The 27,960-nt window shown below is 36.5% G+C and overlaps 1 protein-coding gene across 1 annotated transcript in view; it reads left to right on the top strand.

Annotated features, from left to right (window-relative positions):
* Mroh9 (maestro heat like repeat family member 9) overlaps positions 1-27,960 on the top strand; it is a 192,215-nt gene that overhangs the window by 137,096 nt on the left and 27,159 nt on the right. The window contains exons 6-12 of the mRNA XM_074044784.1: positions 12,073-12,208; positions 16,661-16,782; positions 19,391-19,540; positions 22,067-22,221; positions 24,876-25,041; positions 25,863-26,005; positions 26,990-27,127. Of these exons, the coding sequence (XP_073900885.1) occupies positions 12,073-12,208; positions 16,661-16,782; positions 19,391-19,540; positions 22,067-22,221; positions 24,876-25,041; positions 25,863-26,005; positions 26,990-27,127 (1,010 nt within the window). The remainder of the gene's footprint in view (positions 1-12,072; positions 12,209-16,660; positions 16,783-19,390; positions 19,541-22,066; positions 22,222-24,875; positions 25,042-25,862; positions 26,006-26,989; positions 27,128-27,960) is intronic.

Below are 27,960 nucleotides of genomic sequence, written 5' to 3'. Positions count from 1 at the left end.
GGAAAAAACTAAAAAAGTATGAATAGAATATGCAAGACTGCTGGGACACCATTAAAAGACCAAACCTACAAATCTTGGGCATAGAAGAAGAACATGAATGCTAAAGCCATAGAAAACATATTAAATAAAAAAAAATAGAAAATTTCTCAAAACTTGAGAAAAAGATGTTTATACAGCTTCAGGAGGTTTTTAGAACTCCAAACAGACAAGACCAGAAAGAACCTCCCCAAATCATATGGTTAAAACATTAGTCATACAGAACAAAGAAAGAATATTGAAAGCTGCAAGAAGTGACAAGTTGCCTATAAAGACAAACCCATCAGAAATAACAGCAGCATTCTCAACAGAAACTAGTCATGGAATGGTGTATGAATGGTATATTAAAGAAAATAACTGCTAACTCATATTTCTCTACCCAGCAAAATTATCTTGCATGACTGAAGGAAATAAAACCCATGATAAACAAAAGCAATTCAAGACCACTAAATTAGTGCTATGGAAGATACTTAAAGGAATCCTTCACACAGATCAAGAAGATAAATATACCTATGAAACCATGTGAAAGAATAAATCTCATTAGATGAGTAAATAAGCAAATAAGTAGTAAAGAAGCACTACAAAACCAATAAAATGGAATAAATTACCATATACCTTTCAATATTAACTCTGAAAATTAATGATCTCAATTCTCTAATCAAAAGACATAGACTGTTGGATTTGAGTTTTAAAAATACCCAACCACTTGTTGTCTACAAGTAACATACCTCACTGGCAAAGATAAGCCTAAGCTTAGAAGAAAATGATAGAAGATTTTCCAAACAAATGGAGCCTAGAAGCAAGCAGGGGTAACTATGCTCATATCTGAAAAGGCAGACTTCAAACCAATATTAATCATGAAAGACAAATGTCACTTCATTTAACAAAGGAAACAATCTACCAAGAGGAGATAACTATTGTAAACATACATACACTGAATGCTGGCATCCCCAATTTTATACAGTAAACACTACTGAACATAAAAACACAAACAGACTCCAACACAATAATATTGTAAGACTTTAATACTCCATTGCCACCAATAGACATGTCATCCATACAAAAAAAAATCAAGGAGGAAACTTCATAATTAAACAAGAATACAGATCAATTGGACTTAATAGGCATCTAAAGACTATTTCACCCAATAGACTCAGAATTCATATCCTTTTCAGCAGCTAAGAGAACTTTCTCAAAAATAGATTATATAATTAGGGCATAAAGCAAATATTAACAAGTACAGGAAAATTAAAATAATTTATTGTATTTTATCAGACCACAATGAAATAAAACTAGAAATCAATAACAAGAGAAGTTACAGAAAATATCTAAAGTGGAGACTGAATATTTTACCCTTTAATTAATAGTGGGTCAAGGCAGTAAAGAGGGTGAAAATCAGAACACTCTTAGAACCAACTGAAAATGAAAATATAACTTACCAGGACCTTTAAGACACAGAAAAGGCACTACAAAGAGTGAAGTTTATAACATGAGTTATAACACCACCAACAACAAATGGTGAGGATGCAGAGAAAAAGGAACTCTCAGGTACTAGTGGTGGAATGTAAGCTAGTACAACTACTTTGGAAAACAGTATGGAGGCTTCTTAAAAAAATAAACATAGATCTGCCACATGATCCAGCAATGCCACTCCTAGGGATATATGCAAAGGAATGTGACTCAGGTTACTCCAGAGGTACCTGCATATCCATGTTTATTGCAGCACTATTCACAATAGCCAAGTTATGGAAACAGCCAAGATGCCCCACCACTGATGAATGGATTAAGAAAATGTGGTATCTATACACAATGGAATTTTATGCAGCCATGAAGAAGAACGAAAAGTTATCATTCGCTGGTAAATGGATGGAATTGGAGAACATCATTCTGAGTGAGGTTAGCCTGGCCCAAAAGACCAAAAATCGTATGTTCTCCCTCATATGTGGACATTAGATCAAGGGCAAACACAACAAGGGGATTGGACTTTGAGCACATGATAAAAGCGAGAGCACACAAAGGAGGGGTGAGGATAGGTAAGACACTAAAAAGTTAGCTAGCATTTGTTGCCCTTAACGCAGAGAAACTAAAGCAGATATCTTAAAAGCAACTGAGGCCAATAGGAAAAGGGGACCAGGAACTAGAGAAAAGGTGAGATCAAAAAGAATTAACCTAGAAGGTAACACCCACGCACAGGAAATCAATGTGAGTCAATGCCCTGTATAGCTATCCTTATGTCAACCAGCAAAAACCCTTGTTCCTTCCTATTATTGCTTAAACTCTCTCTACAACAAAATTAGAAATAAGGGCAAAATAGTTTCTGCTGGGTATTGAGGGGGTGGGGGGGAGAGGGAGGGGGCGGAGTGGGTAGTAAGGGAGGGGGTGGGGGCAGGGGGGAGAAATGACCCAAGCCTTGTATGCACATATGAATAATAAAAGAAAAAAAAAGTAATACTAAAAAGAAAGAAAGAAAATGTGGTATCTATACACAACGGAATCTTACTTAGCCACAAAGAAGAATGAAATTTTGTCATTCGCAAGTAAATGGATGGAACTGGAGTTAGCTAGGCTCAAAAGGCCAAAAATCATATGTTCTCCTTCAAATGCAGACTTCAGACCTAAAACAATTGCAGTAATATTATTGGACATGGGTCACACGCTAAGGGGAGAATACTTATAGGAGGAATAGGGAAAGGGAAGGAAACTTAAAACTTGAATGTTTGATGTGCTCACTGTAGAGAAGCAAATAAAGTAATCTTAAACTGACAGAGGCCACTATGGGAAGGTGATAGGGAAGTAGTGAAGAGGTCAGGTAGAGATGAATCAACTCGGGTTGTAATACACATATGCATGGAAGCAATGCTAGAATCTCTCTTTATAGCTACCTTTATCTCAAGCTAGTGAAAATGCTGTCTTTCTTATTATTGCTTATGTCTTCTCTTCAAAAAAATTGGAGAAGAGGGTAGAACAGGTTCTGCCTGGAAGTGAGGGGGTGGGAGGGAGAGGGAGGGGGTAGGGATCAGGGGGGAGAGATGGCCCAAACAATGTATGCACATATGAATAAATGAATAAGCAATAAAAAAAAGATCTCAAATAACATGACAATGCACCTCAGCCTCTTGGGGAAAACAAGAACAGGACAAACTCAAGGCAGAAGATGAAAAGAAATAATAAAGATCAGGGCAAAAATGATTAAATTGGAGAATAAAAGAATAATAAAAAGAATCAATGAAACAAAATGTTTGGTTCTTTGAAAAGATAAACTAAAATGGACAAGCCCTTAATCAAACTAACCAAAAGAGAGAACAAAATTAATAAAATTAGAGATGAAAAAAAGCAAATCACAAGTACCAATGAAATTCAGAGGATCATTAGTAAATATTTCTAAAACATATATTCTAATTAACTAGCGTATCTAGAAGAAATACATAAATCCTAAGTGTATATGAGCTACCAAGATTGAACTAGGAGGATATAAACCACCCAAACAGATCTATAACAAGCAATGAAATTGAAGCATTAATAGAGTCTCCCAAAAAAAGAAGAGCCCAGCAGGATGCCAGTGACTCACTTCTGTCATTCTAGAGATCAGGATGCTTGTGATTCAAAGTCAACCTGGGCAAATAGTTTGCAAGACCCTATCTCAAAAAACCCTTCACAAAAAAGGGCTGGTGGAGTGGCTCAAGGTGTAGGCCCTGAGTTCAACTGTACTACTGCAAAAAAACCCAAAAAACAAAAAAACCCAGGACTGAGTGATGCTGAATTATATCAGAACCTTAAGGAAGAACTAATACCAATTCTCCTCAAGTTATTCCATAAAATTGAAAGTGAAGGAATGCTACTAAATTCATTCTATGAAGCCAGTATTACACTCATTCCAAAACAGGACAATGACATAACAACAAAAGAGAATTATAGACCAACTTCCCTGATGAACACAGATGTAAAAGTTCTCAATAAAATTCTTGCATACTGAATTCAACAATATATTAAAAATATATATACCTGACCAAGTTGGCTTCATTCCAGGGATACAAGGATGGCTTACTATACACAAACCAATAAATGTAATACAGTATATAAACAGAATCAAGGATAAAAATCACATGATCATCTCAACAGATATGGAAAAAGCCATTGACAAAATCCAACATCCCTTAATAATAAAAGCCTGGAAAAAACTAAGAACAGAATATACTTCAACATAATAAAAGCTATATGTGAAAAACTATAGCTAACATCACACTAAATGGGGAAAAACAGAAACTATTTCCTCTAAAATCAGGGATAAGACAAGGGTGGTCACTCTCCCTACACTTTTTCAATACAGTGCTTGAATTCTTAGCCAGAGCAATATGGAAAGAGAAAGGAATATAAGAAATACAAATAGAAAGAATTAAATCAAATTACTCCTGTTTGCAGATGACATGACTATATACTTAAAAGACCTTAAAGACTCTACCAGTAAAACTCATACATCTGATGAACATTTTTGACAAAACAACAGGATAGAAAACCAACCTACAAAAATCAGTAGCTTTGCTGTGTACCAATAATTAACAGGCTGAAAAAGAAATCAGGAAAACAATTCCACTCACAATAGCCTCAAAAATTTAAATACCTGGGAATAAACCTAACAATGGAGGTGAGAGACCTCTACAATGAAAACTACAAAATTTGAAGAAAGTAATTGAAAAGAATAGAAATTGGAAAGACACTCCCCCTTCACGGATAGGCAGAAATGACTGTAGTACCAAAAGAAATCTATGGATTCGATGCAAGCCTAATAAAAATTTCAATGTTTATTTTTTTACAGAAATAGAAAAATAAAGCCTAAAATTCATATGTAAACACAAATGATCCTGAATAGTTAAAGCAATTCTGAGATAAAAGAGCAATGCTGGAGGTATCACAATACCAGACTTCAGATTATACTACAGAGCCATAGTGACAAAACGGCATGATACTGGTACAAAAGCAGACGTGTAGACCAATGCAATAAAACAGAAGATCCAGAAACAAACCCATACAGCCACAGTCATCGAGTATTCAACAAAGGCACCAAAAAATACTTCAGAGAGAAGACAGCCTCTTCACAAATGGTGTTGGGAAAACTGGCTATTCACATATAGAATACTGGAACTTGACACCTGTCTCTCAACCAAAATATATCAGGATCTAAATGTAAGGCCTGAGACTTTGAAACTATTATAAGAAAACATAGGGAAGGCCCTTAAAGATATAGGCATAGGCCTTTCTGAATGGGAGTCCAATTACTAAGGAAATAAAAGGAAGAATTGACATTTGGGATTGTGTCAAATTAAAAGGCTTCAGCACAGCAAAGGAAACAATTACCAGAATCAAGAGACAACCTTCAGAATGAGAGAAAAATCTTTGCCAGCTACTCTTCAGGATTAATATTTAGAATACAGAGAGTTACAAAAATTGAACACTTAAAGAACAAACAATCCAATTAATATTGGACAAATGAATCTAACAGACAGTTCTCAAAAGAAGATGTACAAATGACCAATAAATACATGAAGAAATGTTCAATATTCTTAGCCATAAAGGAAATCCAAATCAAAACTACCCTGAGATTCTATCTCATCAGTCAGAATGGCAACCATCAAGGAAAGAAACAACAAATGTTGGCAAGGATGGTGGGAAGAAGGAATCCCAATAGACTGTTTTGACTATATAAATTAGTCAAGCCACTATGGAAATAAGTATATAAGTGGCACAAGAAAACTAAAAATAGTACTATCATACAATCCTGCTCTACTACTTTTGCGCATATACTCGAAGGAATGTAAATCTGCATTCCCATGGTTACTGCACACCCATGTATATATTAGCATTATTCACAACTAGCCAAACTATAGAATCTGCCTAGGTGTACATAAGCAGATGAATAAATAAACAAAATGTGGAGATACACACAATTGGGTATAATTCTTTACACAGAAGAATGAAATTATGTCATTTGCAGGAAAGTGGAAGGAACACCTGTTAAGTGAAATAAGGCAGACTGAGAAAGACAAATAATATATGTTCTTTATCATATGCAAAAGTTAGATCTTTTAAAAAATGAATGACAAGTATAATGGGAGAACTGTTGGGGACTCAGTGGGAGGGGAAAGGGTGAAAAGAGAGGCTGAGGGGTGAATATGATCAAAGTACTTCATGCTAGTGTAAGAACCTAGAATAATTAAACCTGTTAAAATTGTTTTGAAAGGGATAAGAAAGAGCAACACAGGGGTTGAATTTGATCAGAGTACCTTGTATGCATGTATGAAAATAGCATAATGGAACCCCTTCATACAATTAATATGTGCTAGTAAAAAAGAGAGAGAAATGAAAAATATGTTAGAGATAAAACATAAGTTTTGCTCTACTTTATTCCCACCCTCCCTATCTCTCTTGTGGATAGTTATATCCAACTTTGATTCCCAATTCATCCTTTAAGTGATTTTTAAATGTACACTACTAACTGCTTATTTGATTATTTGAGTAATTTCAAGAGTATTTAAGTATTAAGAGGATTGAAAATAAACATTGGTGATACTATATTCTTGCATCCATTTTTCACAATCTAGTGGTGGGCATGGTGGTACACCATTGTAATTCCAACACTCAGGCTAGTCCAGACTACATATGAAACTCTATCTTAAAACAGTCACCAAAAATAATCTAGATCAGCCATTAAAAATCTGAATGTTTACGATTTTGTTTAAAATCTTGGAACATAATATCATTTACTTAAAGAAACACAGTCCGTGATGTCCTTTGCATTATACCTATTTTAGTATCCAAAAGAGAGACTTCATGGCTTATTTCAATCTTCTGATTTGAGAAGGTGTGTTTCTCTACTTCTAAAGTGGCTTGAGGTTCCATACAAATATCTGGAATGTTCATGGTAAAAAAAAAAATTTTGCAAGTGAGGCTTGGGATTAAGTGTAGTTCACCAATCAAATATGTTTTCTGTGCAAAAACTTACAATGTAATTTACTCAGCAATTATTTGATGCCAACTTTTTGGCTAGGACCTATTCCCATGACTCACTCTACATTTGGATACATATATTCCAGTGAAGTACACTCAGGTAACAGATTTTGCAGTTTCATCTTCAATCACTTCCTTCTGTCTTTCCATTACTGTTGTACAAGTCATTCTGCCATGCACATAGACCACTCTTCAACTATGAAAGAGTAACAAGGCAAATTTAGATATGCTGCAGAGGCTGTCCCACTTGTTAGTTGAGGGCTCCCATCTATAAGGATAACTTACTACTCTATTCTCCAGTGTTCAGCAAATGCCATCAGGTGAAAATGCATCAGCACATTTCATACAGAACATTGAGACTAAGCTACAATCAACCCATTCATCACAGTCATGGAGACATAAACTTCATTATGTTAGCTTTCCTTTAAAAGATGTCTTCTAAAAGTAATTAAGTTAATGAAAATAATGTGATATATAAGACAAAACAATGAAAAGTGCTGATAAATTAAAAGCTTAGCTTCCCTCTGGCCTACTACGTACATCTCTGTACCTGATACAATGAAAATTCGTTCTAGCCCTCTCTGATTGTAACTGCCTGTTCTGTTCTCTGGTACTGTCCACACACTAAACAAAGACTTTTTTTCTTTATAAATCACCTTAGTTTAGGTCTTTCAGAGCCTCAGAGGTTCTTGTCCTATTGAAGAGTCGTGATCATCTTTTGTGTTTTGTTAGAAATATTTTTACGTGACAATTCACTTTCCTACGATCTATGTACCTATCAGAGTAGAGAAATTCCTACACTTAAGGAATATTTTTCATTTAATTAAACTAGTTTCAACAGGCAAAGAAATATAACCTAAACCTGACATCTGATGGCATTAACAGATTTTTCCTCGATCTGTTCCTGTAGGGTATTAGCATTTAAAGAAGGATGGAAGCTAGATATGGTGGTTCACACCTGTAATCCCATGACTCAGGAGGCAGGAGAATCATGAGTTCAAGGCTAACAAGACCCTGCCTCAAAAACACACTTACAAAATACATGCATATATTCAGATTGGGAGCAAAACTCGTGGTACAGTGTTTCCCTGGCAAGTGTGAGGCCCTGGGTTCAATACCCAGTAATGAAAAGAAAAAAAAAAAAAGGATGGATGGAGGGTTTTGAATTAAAGCTATCAATCTGTATTTATCTCCTCCCCCTCCAGAGTACTCACAAAATTATAGTAATAAAATTTATTAAAGCTATAAATCCACAGTGACAAAGAGAATTAGTGAGAGGTTTTCAATGAGGTAGAGAAGTCATCAAACTTCTGGAAGACTAAACAGAAGACAGTAACAGATAAAACCTGGCAGAGGAGCCAAGTATCAGGAGCCATGACCATTAAGATGAGCGACAGCTGTAAAGAGGAACCCAGCAGAGTCTGGCACTGTGAAAGTCCAAGGGACGGCGAAGAATGGAAGTTAAAGAAAGGCTGCAAACATACGCATTAATTGAAAGAAGACTCAATGTCACCTTACCCTGACATGTAATGAATTCAGCAACAGGCAAAATTTGAGGACTTACTTCTTTGTTTATCACAACTAATGCTAAATTCCCTGAAAAAAGAATCTTTAATTCTGTTTAAATAGCATAGTAAGATCCAGATTGTACTCCAACCACTCTAAAGCAAAGCAAACCATGTGAAAAGACATGCCTACTAAATGTCTCATTAGGAGGCAATATTATATTCTTAAATATGAATATACAGCCAAAATTCACCAGATAGTTGAGAAAACCTCTAATTAAAAGAGGCAGACAAAGGCAAAAAGACTATCAAAAATAGATCATGTAAGATACAAATAAGAACTTATCTCAAAAACAGTGTAGAAATCAGTGTTATATCCAATGGAAATATAACTAAAATGAGCATGCCCTATGAGCTGAACAATTTTACTTAGCCACAGTAATACCATATTATTGATTTTCAACTTTTAAGATCAATCTATATACCAAACACTAAAAAACTTAAATGAATCACAATGTAAATGCTATTATCTCAACAGCACAGGACTGGGGATTTGGTTCAGCAGTAGAGCACTTGTGTAGTGTGTGCAAGGCCCTGAGTTTGATCCCCAGCACCACCCACATGCACACACACAAATAAAAAAGGAGTACAGTCAACAGTTAAGAGGTTCTTCAATAAGTTCAACATTGAATTACCACATGACCAAGCAATTCTAGGTACACAGCCAAAAATTTTTAAAATGTGTGTTCAAACAAAAAACTTGTACACAACTGTTCATTGCAGCAAAATTCACAAATGGAAACAAGCCAAATGTCTCCTGACAGATAAGAGAGAAACAAAAGTGACATATTCATATAATGGCACATTACTCAACCCAAAAAGTAATGGAGCAGTGCTACGACATTAATAAACCTTAAAAACATTATACTAAGCACAACAAACCAAACCCAAAACGACTACTACTCTATGATTCCCTTTATATAAAAATAACACAATAGGAAATCTTTAAGTAGAAAGCAAATGGGTAGTTGCCAAGTCCTGGGAAGAAGGGACAGTGAATATCTGCTCATGAGCAGAGGGTTTCCACTTAGCTTGATGAAAAAGCACAACATTCTGAATGCACACAATGTTACCAAACTATATACTTTAAAATGGTATCTTTTTATTATGTGTAAATTTTCCTGTGATAAACATGCAAAAAGCCCATAAAACAAAAGTAGGAAAGTAGAAGTGACAGAGGGAACTCGAAGAGAAGTAGAGAAGTAGATAAAGTAGATAGATGATCAACAAGTTATCACTGTTGTATGAAACAAGAAATAAATTTATTACTGTATTGTTCAATCAAAAGTAAAAGAATTAACTATTGTAATTGATTATAATGATTAATATACTAGAGTAAGAGGATTGTAGTAGAGTAGAAGGATGAAACTGAGGTTAAGCCTAATTTATCATAGCAGGAATAAATAGGCAATGTTCCAAACTGATGTTAAAAACAGAAATGAAAGCACATTATTCAGTGACAAAGGGTTTGACTATCAGAAGAAGCAGCTTTTTTAAAATTTAGAAGTGGTTGGATCTGGAACCTAGTACTTAAAACTGTCATTATTGCTAAAAGAAGGAACTGAAGAAGGCATCCAAGAAAAAACTCAATTAATAGACCAGAAAACTAAGCAGGAGTACTAAGCTATAGGTGTGAGCTGCTTTTCTCCAGATTTTGACTCTGCTTCTTGGTAGCACTTGGATAGATTTTCTATGAAGGCGGAACCATACCATATTAAAATTCTCAAAGCCTGGTGTTTGTGCTTGGTACACTTCTGAAGGGACCGAGCAGGGATTAGTCAGTCCACACTGCCTTGCTCTTCTTTTGGCCTATCCCTAGGCCATGCTGCCCCACCAGCAAGCTAGCCATGGTCGTACCTACTCTGCTAGAAACACACACCTGCTTAGCAGAAGGAAACCACCAACGCTTCCTTTTCAAAAGAGCTTGCTCAGAATTATACATCCACAAGTTTATGAGAAGGGTTAATCAGAGAGAACATTCAAGGCAAAAAATGTAATACACTAAATTCTTAGGGTCAATCCCCTGTAAATGGTCCCCAACTTCAGTGCATTAAGCTGTAAGAAGTGTTTCTCCTCCATCATGGCCAACAGAGAAAGTGACTTTTTATCCTTTTTTTTCTCCTTAGACCCGTAACAGAGAGGTGGTCCTTGCCAGTAGAAAAAGAAACCTGTGAGGCCAATCCAAAGAACAGGACATTCAAAGAAACAGATTATTTCTTCTGAGGGCCTGTATTAGAGGCAGCTTCTACTATCTGCTTGTAGATTAAGTTATAGGCCTCCTAAAAGTCACAGGCTAGTCTTACATAGAATTATAGGTGGGAAGAGTTCAGGGAGAACACTCACAGAAGAAAGAGAATTATTACTTTCCCTTCTCCTACTGAGACCATCACTGTCTGCATACCAATTCAGTTATGACCTAGGTCACTTTGTAGTTCTTCCTCAGGAATTACTCTGGTGTGTGTGTGTGTGTGTGTGTGTGTGTGTGTGTGTGTGTGTGTGTCTGTGAGAGAGAGAGAGAGAGACAGAGAGAGAGACAAAGAGAGACAAAGTCAGAGAAAGAAAGAGAATGAGAAAGAACTGGCATAGAAAATGGCAGCAGCCAGCATTGGGATCTTGCTACAAGGTTCACTTGGTGACAAACACCAGACTGCCTATTAGAAAAGATAATCATTTACCCTACACTCAAAGAACTCTCAACAGGTGATGCATCAGTCTGCTAAACCTTTACATGGGCAAAGCCTTTTACTCTTTAAAATAAAAACGCCACAAAATTGGTAAAGAGTTTTCATACCTTCGTACATGCAAAAGTGTCTTCCACCTCCCCTCTTTTCTTTTATGTCTCTGCTCCGTTCTCTAATTGCATTTGATCTGGCCAGATGGGTCAATCAAGATTTTTTAAAAATCTAAATATTCAATTAGTCTACATGTCAAAGAAGTTGTGAGGAGAAATACATAAATACTGTGTTAATAACTTTGACATCAGAAACAAATGCTTTGAGTTTTAAAAGAAATGAATTTCTCTGGGAAAAGTCAGGGAAATTCTGTGAGGGGAAAAAAGATCACATTTCTTCAGTGGCTTACAGAGTCAGCTAAAACGTTTCACGTGTGAAGAGGGAGCATTAAAGACTTTAGAAAGTCACTCCACCCTACTCCCCTACATCCTAGAAATTTGCTACTGCAAATTGCTACCTTATTAATGGTGTAGAAACTATGGAGTTGAGTTATTATTTTCAATTACTTTTCTAGGAATTTTCTATCCCCACAATAATCATTAGAAGATGACATTTGTTTATCTTCATTTCACAGATGAGAACACTGAGATTCAGTAATAAAGCCAAGATTGAGTACAGATTTTAAAAATCCTGAGGCTTTCCCTCTAATACTGTTGTGATACATAAGAGGATCAGATACAGACACTTAATGTTGGCTGTGCATAGCAAAAGCATTTTCTCCTTTGTTTCAACCCTAGACAAGTGTTGATGCTCCGTGTTTAGGTATCCTGGCAGCAGAGCTTTCTCTTTTGTGTTCCCATAAGGATTCCTTAATCGCACAACAAGCATCCTTGGGACTGTATCACCTCCTTTGCATTGCAAAATGTCAAAATGGTAAGAATGGCTCAACATCTTTTCTAAAGATTACTATGAATCTGTTGGTAATTGTTTTACTTGTGAGTCTTAGGAAGACTCTGTGTCTATGAAATTCTTAATCCTGCTCCAAGATCTATAGCTTCACCTTATAAAATGTGTGTTTAAGAATCACTTTAGTGTTGTCAAGAAATTCTTGTAATACTACAGTAAGTTCTTCAAGATTTATAAAGTACTGTGCTCAGGTTAGTATTAGGTATTAGTGGTGGGGATAGGAATGCCAAGGAGAGCCAGGGAGGGAGGAGAAGAAGAATTACCAATAGGACTTTTAAAAGGAAGCATACTTTCCCCTCTAACAGAGTATCAACTAGAATACTCAGAAGATTCTTTGTATTGGAGAAAACCCAGCCCAAGACTAAAATTAATGTTGAGATAGCTGGCCTAATACAGCACCAATAACAAGACATGAAAATACCAAATTATTTCCAATCAACTGCACCTCAGAACAAAGTTTGAAAATACTCATAGCATCCTCTGCTTCTGTCCAGGATATAATATCGAAGGATAGAGTTATCTAATGAAAAACAATATACACATGTGTGTATGAATAATATGTACATATATATGTGTACACGCATATGTGTGTGTATATATATATATATATATATAAAACAATTCATTGAACATCAGCTAGTGAGACAATGAATCCCAAGAAATGGGAAAATGAGAAGAAATTTAAAATGTTCCATAATTGCCTGAATGTATTACCTAGAGTAAGTTTCTGCACTGAAGTTGAAGAGATGAAATTGGGAGTCCAAGAGAGCCAAACTAGCTAGCATTCACAGGGAAGAGTACCAGAAAGAAGTGCACAAAAAGATAACTCCAGAGATCTTCAGACACCAACAGAGAACCTCCTTTAGGTTTCTGGTTAAATACTGATGAGAGCATGCATTCAAGGAAACTACTTGAGGCTGGAGGAAGGGGGCACCAAATTTACTAAAAACAAAACAAAACAAAACAAAAGAACACTGAACTCTCAAAAGCTATTGATAGTGCCAGGGGCTATAAGCCAGAATTTAAAACCTCATAGTTCATAAGCAGTGAAGTAGGGGTTTTGTCTCATCCGAAGAAAGAAAATTATCCTTAGATTGTACTGTTTTAATGTTACTTTATAAGACTCAAAAGCAAGATCTAGAAGGATCAGTCTATTTCCAAATACTTAAATTGCTCAAGCTTAATTCTAAGAATACAAAAATTCCAGCATTCAAAAAGTAAAAATTAACAATTTCTGACACCAAACAAAAAATTGTCAGTGGAGCCATGTATACACGCTTGCAATACCAGCACTTGGAAGGCTGAGGCAGAAAGATCATGAGTTTGGGCCAGCCAGGGTAATGTATGGCACACAAGGCCAACTTAAGCTACACAGTGAGTTTAAAATCAATCCGGACTACATAGCAAGATCCTCTCTCAAGAAACATACAAAGAAGCCGGGCACAAGTGGCTCAAGCCAATAATACTAGCTACTCAGGAGCCAGAAATCAGGAGGATCGCAGTTCAAAGCCAGTCCAGGCAAATAGTTCACAAGATGCTAGCTTGAAAAACCCTTTACACACAAAAAAGTAGGGCTGGTGGAGTGACTCAAGGTGAAGGCCCAGAGTTCAAGCCCCAGTACCACAAAAAAGAAAGAAAGAAATCAGGCACACACGAAGAAGCAGGAAAATATAGCCATAAAGTAAGACAAGGCAATCAAAATGGATCCAGAAATGTTACAGATATTAGAATTAGTAGAGCGGGATATTTAAAAACAACTATGATAACTACATTTCATTTGTTTAATGAATTAAAGGAATAAAGAAACATGGTGAACACAGACATAGAAAAAATTTTATAGCATCCATACTGTCTCAGCTCTCAGGAGATAGATGCAGGAGGATCATAAATTTGAAGTCAGACTGGGCTACATAGTGAGCCCTGTTAGGAAGGAAGGAAGGAAGAAAGGAAGGGAAGGATGGAGGGAGGAAAGGAGGGAGAAGAAAATACACCAGAACTCAACCACCACCCATTCCTGTATAATCTTTCATTAAAAAAAAAACAAAGGGCCACAAGGAATTGAAACCACCCACCAGACACAACCCCATAAGCATAAATCTCAACACAGAAACATGAAGTAGCAAGGTAACAGTTTTCCCTTAATGGCCAACTCTACTACTAAGGATCTAAATAATAGGGAAGCGAAGGAAATAGCAAATTTTGAATTCCAAAAAATAATAGTAGGAATGACTAAAGAGCTCAAAGAAGAGGCACAAAAACTAATGTATGAACTCAAAGATGATATGAATAAACCACTAAAAGAGCTCAAAGAGAATTCAAACAGATGAATGAAATTAAGAAGACTATGCAGGTATGAAAGAGGAAATAAATAAATACAGAAATCCTGAAAAATAATCAATCTGAAATGAACAGTTCAATATCCCAAACAAAAATCTCAATCAAAAGCTTGGTAAACAGAGTGGAGTAAATTGAAAATAGAGTATCATGAATATAAGACAAAGTTGAGAAATTAGATCAGTCAAAGAATATGAAAAAAACACTAAAAAATATGAATGGAATATGCAATAAGTCTGGGGCAACATTAAAAGAACAAATTTATGAATTATGAGTACAGAAGGAGAAGAGATACAAAACTAAAGGCACAGATAACCTATTCAATAAAATAATAGCTGAAAAATTCCCCAACCTTGAGAAAGAAAGGGACAGGAGGTCTACAGAACACCAAACCATCAGGGCCAGAAAAGAAACACCCCCAAATATATCATAATCAAAACACTCAACATACAGAACAAAAAGTATACTGAAAGCTGCAAAAGAGAAAAATCAAGTTGCATATAAAGCCAAACCCACTAGAATAACAGTAGATTTCTCAACACAAACTCTAAACACAGGAAGGTCATGGAAAGATATATTTCAGGACCCAAACACATGATGGAGAAAAGACAGCCTCTTCAACAAACATTGCTGGGAAAATTGGATTTCCACATGTACAAAAGTCAAACTAGATCCCTGTCTCTCACCCTGTATCAAAATCAACTTAAAGTGGATCAAAAACATTAATATAAGGTCTGAAACTTTGAAACTACAGGAAGTAGTGGGATATACCGGAACAGATAAGCATAGGGGATGAGTTCTTAAACAGAACTCAAAAGGCTCAGTATCTAAGAGAAAGAATGAATAAATGGGACTGCATTAAACTAAAAATTCTGTACCACAAGAAAAACAATCACTAGACTCAAGAGACAGCCCACAGAATGGGAGAAATCTTTGCCAGCTATTTCATCCAATAAAGGACTAATATCCAGAATCTACAGAAAACTCAAAAACTCAACCCACAAAGAATCAACATCCCAATGAAGAAATGGGCACATGAATTAAACAGGGAATTGTCAAAGGAAAAGGTACAAATGGCCAATAAATACATGAAGAAGTGTTTGACTTCCCTGGCTATAAGATATATGCAAATCAGAACTATACTCCAAGTAGAATGCCATCTTCAAGGGCAAAAACAACAACAAATGTTGACAAGGATGCAGTGAAACAGGAATGCAAAATTAGTACAACCATTAAGGAAAAGCAATATGGACATTCCTCAAAAAACTAAAGATAGAACTGTCATATTATCCCGTGATACCACTCCTGGGCATTTACCCAAAGGAATGTAAGTCAGGATGAAATAGAGACACTTGTACACTGATGTTTATCACAGCACTATTCACAATTGCCAAGCTATGGAAACAACACAGATGCTCCAAAACTGATGAATGGATCAAGAAAATGTGATATATATAATGGAGTTTTATTCAGCCATAAAGAAGAATGACACCATGTGGTTTGAAGGTAAATGGATGCAATTGGAGGACATCCTTCTTTTTTTACTGTGGAAATGTATTCATGAATAAATACACATATAAACATTGCTAACTTATGCACTTTAAATGTTATATGTCAATTAAATTTCTATGTGGCTATTAAACAAACAAACAAAATTCTTTAACACCAATCTTCCCTGTAACTCAAGATGTCTGTACCTGAAGCTTTTACTGAGAACTTCTGGCTTTCCTGGTCCACCATTTCTTAGCTTTTCTTGAACTTTGCTCTCTGACCAATGAGCCCTACAACTTAGCATAACTTTCTGTGCACTGAACCATCCATTTGATGGCTTAAATGTATTTGATATCTGGTCAATATACTAAAATTATTTCTGTCCTTCATTCATATTTAACTTGGCCTCTTTTAAATATAAATTCTGGGTCAGTGCCATCATAATATTTTATGTAACTAAACTATATATCAGAGTTAAATATTTAGAATATGTTAGCTCTCCAAAATTAGATAGGAAAAGGAAATTGGAAACAGTAATGCCATTGATGGAACAAATGATCAAATAAAAACCTGAAACTCTTTTCTTCAATACAGCAGCCATTGTAATCACTACAACTATGAAGAATTTTAGGCATGGAAGTCATAACTTCATGACTTTCTCTGAAAGAGACTCACTACCAAACACCTTACATCAAGACAAAGTGAAACTCACTCAGGTATCTTGGGCCTCATTTTATCCTATGACTTTTGTTTTATATGTATTATTACTCTTAGTGGCAACTTATTTCAACAAAGTTTAGGTTTTTCACAAATATTTTCCATTTTTTAATGAATTTTAGTAAGGAAAGGGGTAAATGATTTATAGAGCACTTTGGTTCTCTGAATTTCACCCCTATTAATAAGAATTATTAATTCAGCAAATCATATTTATATTATTTAATGTAATAAAATGCAAACAAGATAGGCATTTTCTAGTTCCACTTTTTGTTTGACTTGAAAACATTTCAGTAAAAGAGGTGAACTTCTTAGCCACCAACTCCTGTAATTCCAGCATTGAGAAGGCTGAGGCAGGAGGATTTTGAATTGTAGGCTAGCCTGGGCTGTAGAGTGAGACCCTGTTTGAACAAAACATGGGGAGAACATCTAGCTATTTAACAAAATTAATGGAGTCACCATTTTTAAATACTATCACAAATATGAGAATGGGATTATGACTGATTTTGTTTAAAAGAGATATTTAATGAAAAGATTAAAAGTTTACATGCTAAGCCTCAGTACTAAGTAATTTTCACTCTACCCTAATTCTTGGGAAAACCACAAGGGTCTATAGCTTTACATCCTTCTTCAAAGTATATAGGTTTGGCTATAAGCTAGAGAAGCCACCCAGAGCTGAAGCTCAAGTTGGGTGTCAAGTGAATGGACTTCTAGTCATCCACACTGAGCTAATAACACAGTAAAACTGCCAGGAGGTGCCTAAAGCTAGCTCATCTCTTGGGGTTAGAAAGTCTGGGGTTCTTCCCCAAACTGTGCTGCTTCTCCTCTGTGGCTGAAGTGGCTGGAATTGTGGGAGGCTGAGGATATGATGAAGCAATGCATTCAACATTGTATGGTCAAGATACTCATAGTTGTCTTAAATATGTATATGCATGATGGTGCATCTTCAAAGTCAAGGCTTTTTCTTACCCACCACCTGGCAAAAATCATAAGTCTCGTTGACTATGAAGTTGGGCATTTACATGAAGAAACCAAGTATCTATGTAGGTTTGCTAGCAAACACTTCTTCATCCATCCATCCTTCCCTCCGGTGTAGTACCCTGTAGTTAAAAATCCTGAGTGCTTCAATTAGAATACTGAGTGTGGGACTGGTTGCCTCCTCAGGTCCTTTTTCAAATGATTCATGAGACTTACAATCCCTCACATTGGTGTCTTCTCTTGTATGAATTCAGTGTCTAAGAGGCATAGAAATCCTGCCCTGTGTGCCAGTGTATATGAAGAGTTATGCAGTTTCCATTTGTGAGATCAAAGCAAGTTTAGTGCTGACAGTGTATGTAGGAATAGTAGCTGGACAATCCAGAGGTAGGGACTTCCAGCAGTAGATACAATAGGTGGGTTGGGGGAACCCGGGTTTCCAATGGGAGGACCAATAGGTGGGTTGATAAAATCAAAAGTTGTAGCAATGAGCATGTAACAACATGACCTAATAGTGAGAAACAGGAGATGAAGGTGCTCTCTGGAGACCAGCTGATTATAAAGTTGGTATAGTCCTGGAGACGTATATACAGATCATAATTGCTAAAACAAACTCTGTCCTTTGATGCAGTCTTTTGTCATATCTGCACGTCCACATGACAGAAACTTCTAATATAGGTCTGAGCTTCACTGATAATTGTTTCATCTACAACTTTTAGACAGAAGTTTTTGTTGAGTAAACAAATATTCAAAAGAGAATATTTCCCTTTCAAATGATTTTTAAAATTTTATTCTCTTAAATTAAATCTGGCTTTCAAATAGGGAAAACTATAATATTCAGCCTACTTCACCAAGACTTGACTATCCTCCTTTGGTTTTCTTCCATAGCTTTCTAAAATTACCAACCCTTACCCCTCTGCCCAGTGGAAGTGGAGCCCAGGACATCTTTGTCGCTGAGTCCTCAGTTCTGCACTATTGACCAAAAAGAGCAATATTCCATCCCTTTAAGGAGGATGTACGAATGTTTTCATTAATGAAATTGTGCACCTTCCGAACATAGAAGATTGACTTTTTTCACGTAAAGGCAAAAGGAGAACATGTGGCTCATTCATTCATATATTGCCATAATCAAGCAATTTTGTTCAAATTTTATGGTCTGCGAATATTCTTCTAACTTTAAAAAGGGATTGCTTCCATCGTTGTTCTTATACCTCAGTCATGGACATACAGAAATCCTTTCCCTCCCTGCATTTTTACCTGTCTCTGGGAAAGAGAGTCATTTTGTCTTTCTCATCACATCCCCTCCTGAAATTTCTACTTGCTATGCTTGTTTCTGATCTGAGCAAACTCACTTACAAAGCTGAAGAAGTTCACAATAATACTTCACAGTAGAATTGTTTTAAAATCAGAAGAAAAATTCAATATAACTATTCTTGTATTACAGACATCTTTATACTAATAACTATTGTAAATATGTATTTTTATTATTTTAATAGAAGAAAGTAATTTAATGGCTCATGGAAGTCATCTGCTCCTGTCTGGTGCTTGAGCTTCCCCTGGTATGTCTGAGTCTAGCTGTCTATTTTATGCTAATGCAGGTGAGACCTGAGTTCACAACTCTACTCTTGGTTTCAGAGTGTAGGACAAATCTTACTGCCCTCCTTGCTAACTGACTTTGTGTGGAGTCTCCTGAAGAAGCTCTCTGAACCTGATTATACAACAGCATCTGAGGCAGCAGCCATACTGAACCTGACTCTAGAATATTATGCCCAGAAGGTCACCATGGTAAGATATTGGAAAATAAGTGGAGGAAAATACAGTGTATTCTCTAAAATGTACTTGCTTACTCTGTTATATGAATACTTCTTTTCATACATGTGTCTTGCCACTGTTCTTATGACACTTTTAAAAAATGAGGCTTTTGTCAAATAGTTCAAGCATACAGAAAATTTTAGAAAATGTTATAATAAATATTTACTCACCAATTATGTTAAATAAGGATATTTTGCTGTATTTTTTAAAAAGAAACATATTAATGGTAATAACATAGTATAGTTAGAATTGAAATCCCCTATGTAGCCATTAAAGACAGTTTTTGAGGACTTTCAGCTTGGTGTAGGACTGACTACATCATTGGTAGGATCTTGTACAAAATGAAATATGGAACAATGTCTCCACAACATAGAAAAAGTGTCATTCAATGTTTAAGCATATGACTTTTCTTACCTTTTCTATATAGTCTCCCTCTCTCAATTTATTCATGATTTTTAATTTACTATTCAATGTCTTTATGACTAAAAAGAACAATTAAATTTAATTATCACCACAAATGTTGCTATTCATCTTTGTGTTGTGTAATGCCAGCTATAAATGTAAAGATAGGAACATTTAACTCATATGCAAAGTCACTAAAATAATTCAATTTGCATTTTATAATTCATACATATCTCATAATATATGTATTTCATTCTTACCTGAATGAAATTCATTTTACAGCTTATATGTGTTTCATAGCATATGTATTTCATTCTTTTTTTTGTTTGTTTTTGTTTTTTTGTTTTTTTATATTCTTTATTTTTCTTTTATTATTCATATGTGCATACAAGGCTTGGGTCATTTCTCCCCCCTGCCCCCACCCCCTCCCTTACCACCCACTCCGCCCCCTCCCTCTCCCCCCCACCCCCTCAATACCCAGCAGAAACTATTTTGCCCTTATCTATAATTTTGTTGTAGAGAGAGTATAAGCAATAATAGGAAGGAACAAGGGTTTTTGCTGGTTGAGATAAGGATAGCTATACAGGGCATTGACTCACTTTAATTTCCTATGCCATGTGTGTTACCTTCTAGGTTAATTCTTTTTGATCTAACCTTTTCTCTAGTTCCTGGTTCCCTTTTCCTATATCATTCTTACTTAAATAGTTGAAACTGTACAAAACTAACTCAGCTGTTTTTACTTCTCCCCTTGTCATTCATATATTCTACTAATGTTATCTACCTTCAGTTTATTGATGGGTAAGGAAAGGCTGATAAGATTTGTGTTTCTGTTTTAGTCTGTTTGGGCTTGCTATAACAGAATGCCTGAGACTTGCATAGTTTATAATACTAACTGCAGAGAAACTGAATAAAAATGGGGTTCATCAACTTAAATTACACCCCACCTGAGCTCCCACATGTCATTAAACTGCAAATTACAGCAGATTCCTGTCTTAAACAGGGTTTGCTTCTAAAGCCAGGCTTTTTATTGTTGCTATTTATTTTGTTTTTTGTGGTACTGGAGTTTGAATGTGTGGTTTCTAAGCAAGCACTCTACCTCTTGAAATATGCCTTCAGCCCCTACAGTCAGCTTTAAGGAAAAATTGTGCATAGTTTAAAATATCCCTGAAAATTCCCTAAATTGTACATATAATATATAGGCTTACAATCTCTAAGTAAATCTAACACATCATATCTTTCTTGGGGATTAAATATATCCTCATTCCTATTCTTGAGCACGAAGTGACCTATCTGGCTTGTTTTAGAGGTATATGCTGCATTTTAAAGAGCAGAACAACAAGAAAAGGCAGCCCTAAACCTTATAATGAAGAGACCCCAGAGAAGAAAAATGGCTTAATGTCTTGTTTTGGGCTCACCTTGGGGAATATGTGGTACAGGGATGACCTGCACTATTTGAAATTCATTTATTTCTCAGTATTGTTTCCTTGACTGAAGACAAATTCCAGGTCCAGCTAGAACTCCAGCTGAGTTCCTAGAACCTAGAGTTCTAGGAACCTAGAGTAAAAAAAAGGATAAAAAATAAAACTAACATGTTACCTATGTGTCTGCAAGATTATATATGGCTTAGTGTTTTATCATCCTGGGTAATTCCGCATATTCCCATTTTGGTCCTTCAATATGTAGACTCAAGTCTTTAATTTTCAGAAAATAATTTTGAACTATAAATGTTTTCACTGTTAGTTTGTTCAATTGCCTTTCTTCCTTAAAGACTTGAAATGTGTGTGTGTGTGTGTGTGTGTTGTTCATTACTGAGCTTATATGTCTTTTTTAATGAAGTTTAGCCTCCCCAAACACATTATTTTGAAAAATGGGTATTTTCTGAACATCCATAAATTCATGGCTTTATTCCTCATTTCAATAAATATTTTGCATGGTAGTCACACATGTCAATACACTTTCTGCTACCGTGTATTTATGTATTAATTGCTACTTTGGTCATTCCACGAAAGATTAAGTGCTTACATTCAACAAATGTCTTGGTTTTTAAAAGTGACCATGGACCAAGAAACTTACTGACCTATAGTATTTCTCTTCCAGGTGTCTAAGATTGTAGATTCTATTTATAAGCAACTATGTGAAAATTCTTCTCACATCATGAAACAGGCTATGTTGCGGGTCATCACCTTGTTGACATGCGCTTCACCCAGGAAGGTCATTTTTCAACTCATGGACTACCCAGTCCCAGCAGACAAGTAAGGCTTCCCCACTCCCTGCACTTTCTGCTTGGTTTGTTCACAGGCACCACAGCCAGATGGATGGCCTCAAATTTATCATAGTCAGGTCTGATTTTTTTTCTGAAAGAGACCTATTTTTGTGTCATATACAATGATTGAAAGGCTTAGATAAAATCACACATGACATTTAAACTTTGTACAATGCTTGGCATATAATAAGCCCTCAAGAAATGATCAATGTCAATATTATTGATCTGAGACTTTAAATTGTGTTCTGCTATATATCCTATAGAAACAAACTCTCTTCAAAGTGATAATGGATTTTTTTTTGCTCATTTGTGAATTTACTAATTTTTCTTAAGGAAAAATTCAAACTTATAGTGTCTTCCTTATTTAAGAATGACAAATAGATATTTCTATCTACCAATAAAATAAAGAATCATTAAAATTGCCAATAAAATTGAGAGTCTCTTGTTCCTTGACTATAAATCTGACTGTAATGATCCAGGATCATAAGATACACTTAAGAAGAAAAAGTGCTAATGTGAACCTATGGAGCAATATGACTCTTACTAGGTTAATTACAAGAGCTTAGAAATAACCCATCACTCCATTTCCACAGTTTATACACTGAGAAAGAAGGTGTGGTTTCTCTACTACTAACAGTGCAAAAAATAGGAAGCTACATTATGGAAAGGACTCAGGCTTTGAAAACAAGCAAATCTGGATTCCATCCCAACCTTGACCATTACACTTTGTGTGGTATCACACAAGTTAATAAAACTCCCTACTACTCAACTTCCTCATCTATGAAAATGACAAAATTTCTTTCTCTATATAGAGTTGTCTATGGGTTAGTGAGTCACTGTGAAAGGGCACTGAAACCATCAAGGTTCTAAACAACTTACACAATTTTCTTTTTCCAACTGAAAGATTGTTTATTTAGGAAGCTTAAACTCATAAAGTATTTTACTATTTATAAAATTCCTGGGGGTTGGCTGGTGGCTCAGTGGAAGAGTGCCTGCCTGGCAAGCATGAGGCCCTGAGTTCAAACCCCAGTGCCTCAAAAAAAAAATAATAAAATAAAATAAAATTCATGGAAAGACTTTCATGAGCTTAGTGTTTACTCATTCAGGAATGGAGCACCAATATGTAAAGTATTACCAGCCCTCAAGCCTTGAAGAAAGGGACTATACCCGTGTGGACACAGGACAATAGTTGCCGTGAATCTACTACAAACAATACATGCTGAAAAGTACAGAAAGCAGGCACATTTAGAGTTAGAGAACTTAAAAAAGTTTCCAGTAGGTCTTACATGATTGTAGATGAGCACTGGGGTAAAAAAGGCCAGGATTTGGAGTAAAATTAAACTGGAGAAATGTATAGAGGATCTGATCAACATGAAGGTAGGAACAGCAGGTAAGAAAATGTGACAAAGTACATGAGATTTTACATCCTTGTTGTTGTCAGCCTGAGCTCTACAGATAGAAGCAATTGGTAATAGGTTCTATAGAACTGGGTATATCCATGTTCTGAGATACTAGGCCAGCACATGTTAGGAGGCTAAATGCAGGAAGACTTAGTGATAGACTTCAGAAACCAGTATAGATGGACAAGCATCAAGAATACATTGTCACAGAGATACAAGAAAAGTTTTTTTAATAATTTTTTTTAGGATATATTCATTATACAGGGGAGATTCATAGTGACAATTTCAATTAGACTTACATTGTACATTAGTTATATTTCAACACCCTCTCCACCCCACTTAAAGCAATTGAAAGAGGTTTCTTAATTCTATTTCATATAGGTATATGAAGTCCATCTACTATATAGCATCACCTTAATCTCCTTCATTCCCCCTCCCCTTCCTACTAATAACCCCTCCCACATACACACTTTACTTATTTTACAGTCCTGGTTTTTGCTATTAATGTTTAAGTTGATGTTCAAAGGGGTATCTCATTGTATGCCTACTGTAGATATACTTTACTTTGCTCCATTCAACCCCTTCCATTACTCTCCCTTAACTTTTACCTCCCACCCCCCATTTTTTGACAACTTTCAATACACATCCTTATAACACTTTCCCATCTTATGTTATGCAATTTTACTGATGCTCTGTCATTCTCTTTTCCTTTTCCTCTTTCTCCAAGTTCCATAGAATGGTTCCACTATTACAAACATGTTCTATATCTGAGTTTGTATATGATCATGCTTGGTTTTGTGTATATGCTTATGTTTTGGATCTATCATCCACATACGAGAGAAAACATGTGGCCTTTGTGTTTCTGAGCCTGACTTACTTCACTTAACATAACTGCATCCATTTACCTTCAAACAACATGGCATTATTCCCGATGGCTGAGTAATACTCCATTGTGTATATATGCCATATTTTCTGATCCATTCATTAGTTGTAGGGCACCTAGGCTGTTTGCAAAGCTTGGCTATTGTGAATAGTGCTCCATTGAACATTGGTGTCCAGGTGTCTCTATTGTATCCTGTCTTAAGTTCCTTTGGGTAGATGGCCAGGAGCAGTATCACCAGATTTAAGATGAACAGTGGTAAGAATAATCATGCAGAGTGGCCAGGTGTGTAGGGAAAAGAGCTAGAGCATTAGAAGTCAAGAGAGAAGGCTTTCATAAGTTTGCAGCCCTTTGTGTTTACAGCACTCTGAAACTGATGTGGGAAGCAGCGGGCTCTGAAGCAAGTGTTGCCCCTTATGTGCTGAAGACCATCTTGTTGATACTGAAAGGAAAGCCTGGGGAGATGGAGGAGACCACGTTGGAAAAAAGGCAGTTCTCTCTAGATGCCACCAACATGATGCCTGTGGCGGTAAATAACACAAGGACTGTTTCCTGTCAGTGTTGCTTCCCTGATCTTAACACCCTGATCTGTGCAGGCTTAGTACACTTCCTTGACACAGTGTTCTTTCATACATCCATGCATCCAACACATATTTATTGTGCGAATGCTAGGAGGCCAAAGATCTGAGTGAACTGAGCAAGGGCAAAAGTGTAGAAGACGATACCAAGGAGGAAGCCAACAACCAAACCATATAGACCTCATTAGCCATTTGGAGACTTAATTTCACTTGTGTCCATCATTTTGTGTCCCCAATTACTGGGAGTAAATTTGGGTCTTACAGAAAAATAATAGAAAAATGGCACTGCTTTATAAATGTTAGGCATTGGCATGTATATTTCTGATGTTGTGGGCATTGCAGGGATCAGTATGCCAAACGATCTGGGGGTGACCTGGCCTGCCTCTCCTAACTAACCCCTTTCCCTGGATTTAAGCACAGAGAGGACCTGAGTTATTAGTAGAACCATTCTTCATGGCTACATATGAAGGGAACTTTGGAATGTATGCCCTCCTCTAGGACTAGCTTGCTTCCCACTGGTCTACCAGCTGAGGGGGAAAAGGGTTAATAGTCCTTTAGAAGCCTCTTACCAAGGAATGCTTGGCATATTTCTTTGTTCCCAATCTACTTAGTAGCTGTTACTGAATGAGAAAATGCACGTGTCTGACTCAGGCTTTCCTTCAATGAGGTTGATTGCAGGGGTTGCAGAGTCCTACCCTTCCCGCCCTCAGTAAAACTGACTGGGTTTGGGGGGAAGTGGTCACCATTTTATCTCCCTTTTTTTCCCTTATAGGCATCCCAGGCCTTGTGCATATTTCTGTCTGTGAGTTCTTATAAGAAAGCTGTCGCCCAGTTTTTTCCCCAGCTCCTGATGGCCCTCATGCTTCAACTCTTCTACAGCAGTCAGCTGAGAGTGCTGCCCGGGGACAGCCCTCTGTGAGTCAGTGCTGGCTATTTCAGATTAAATAAGAGACACACGTTCAACTACCCCCTTGGGTTCATATGGGATTCATTATAATCCTGAGTGCAGTGCATTCATTCAGTAGTTTTCTCTGCTCCAAAGAGTAAAATGTGTACAGAAAAGCAACTATCCTGAGTACCTGACCATTAGCTAGGACCTTCCCTGAGTGAGCACATAAAGAACCACCACCACAGAATGCTTTCTTCCTGCTATACTCACTGTTAGATCAATGAGAGGGAGGGGGAACCCAAGGAGCATTAGATCTCAACCAGACACATTCAAGCTCTGCCATTTACTCATTCTCTGGTAGTTCCTTCACAGAGTCATTGCACATATTAAAAAAAAGTGAGCAAATGTGCATTGTGCATTGGAAAGCTGTTTCATGGTTGAGGATGGAATGTGTGTGGGCTTATGACCACAGTCCTCTGCCTAGAGAAAGGGTTGGTGTTTCCTTTTTGCTTAAGAGAGTACAATTGGCTTTGCTGCCCTACAAGAAAATCTCAACTCAACTGTCAGCTATTTTCCTTGTCTGGTATGGATGTCTAAGTCAGGAAGAGGTCTAAAACATGATCAGTCCCATTAAAATAATTCAGTCCCTATCCTTTAAGCAGATATATACCAAATCACTCCAAGTGATTTATTTATGGCACCTATCAAAGAAAATTGACACTTTTAGCTGGTTATTACATTGCTATTCATTTCTTGCAAACAAGCTAATAGACTAGTGAGCTGTTCTGTAATTCACTCTAGATTTTATGTGCTATAATTTTAATTTAGCCTCCCATCCCATGTTCTGATAATCAGGGGAAGATGAAAAGCATTTAGCAATATTCTTCCTCTGAAGTATCCCTTCCTCAAAATTTGTATCCTGCCCAAGATAGAATGGAAAAGCAGGTCATATGTACTTGCTTATGTGAAGACGACTGTCCCATGATGACCACTCTTTTCTGGGACCTTAGCTATGCCCGGGATGCCCTGAGAGTTCTGCTGAATTGCTCTGGACTACAGGATGTGGATACTGCTCTACAGAAAAAGAATTGCTGGAACCAGTTTTCCCAAGCCCTGTATCACCATCATGGGGTTTACCTCATTGCCAAGTAAGAACAGGGGCTCTGTGTAGGAGTTTTGGTCTCTACCCTACCTTGTCCATCTTTCAAGTAAACCATGTGAGAACACACTCAGCATCTTCTCCAGTTTCTAAAGCTCTCTTAATGATCTGATTGTAATTTGATTTCTATTTCTTCAATTATTTTGAAGGGTTTTATTTCAGGACATTTCCCCTCTCATTGTGCTCTTGCTTTTAAGAGGTAAACAAAAACCTGTGATTGATAGGTCAAATAAATTTTGGAAAATATAATGGAAGAAAGCTATTTGAAAAGGGTTTTATTTCAGTTAGTCTTTCAGTGATTATCAAGATTCTGATTATAGGGATGATATATTCTGATCAAAAATCAAGATATAAGGCCTTGGCAACATGACGGACCATCTGAAGTTGTGAATGACTCAGAAAGTAGACAATATGGTGCATGGGCTCTTACTGCTTTAAAAAATAACATCGGATTGTATATACATCCCAGGAATAAATCTTACTGTATGAAAGTGTAGTATATTTGCACCCATGAGAGGTCACTAGTCAAGGATTACGCTGTCCTTCATGCTTCTGGATCTTTTTACTCAAAGTGTGGTCTACAGACAACCATCAACAGCATCACTGGAGTCTGAAACTTCAGCTGTCATATTATGAAGTTCTCCATATGATTTGCGTGCACATTATAGTTTTAGAAGACGAACTTAGAATCTCAAAACTGTCATATCACAATCTTGCTTCTAACAATCTGATCCAGGCAAGTGTGTCAGGAGAACTGTGAGCCTGGTATGTCTGGAACTACCCAAGTGTGTTAGTGCATCAGAGCTCACAGTCCCTTCTCCT

The sequence above is a fragment of the Castor canadensis genome, chromosome 11, assembly GCF_047511655.1.
Source record: "Castor canadensis chromosome 11, mCasCan1.hap1v2, whole genome shotgun sequence".
NCBI lineage: Eukaryota > Metazoa > Chordata > Mammalia > Rodentia > Castoridae > Castor > Castor canadensis.
The sequence above is the reverse complement of the archived record's forward strand: the minus strand, read 5'-3'. Positions and strand labels throughout refer to the sequence as shown.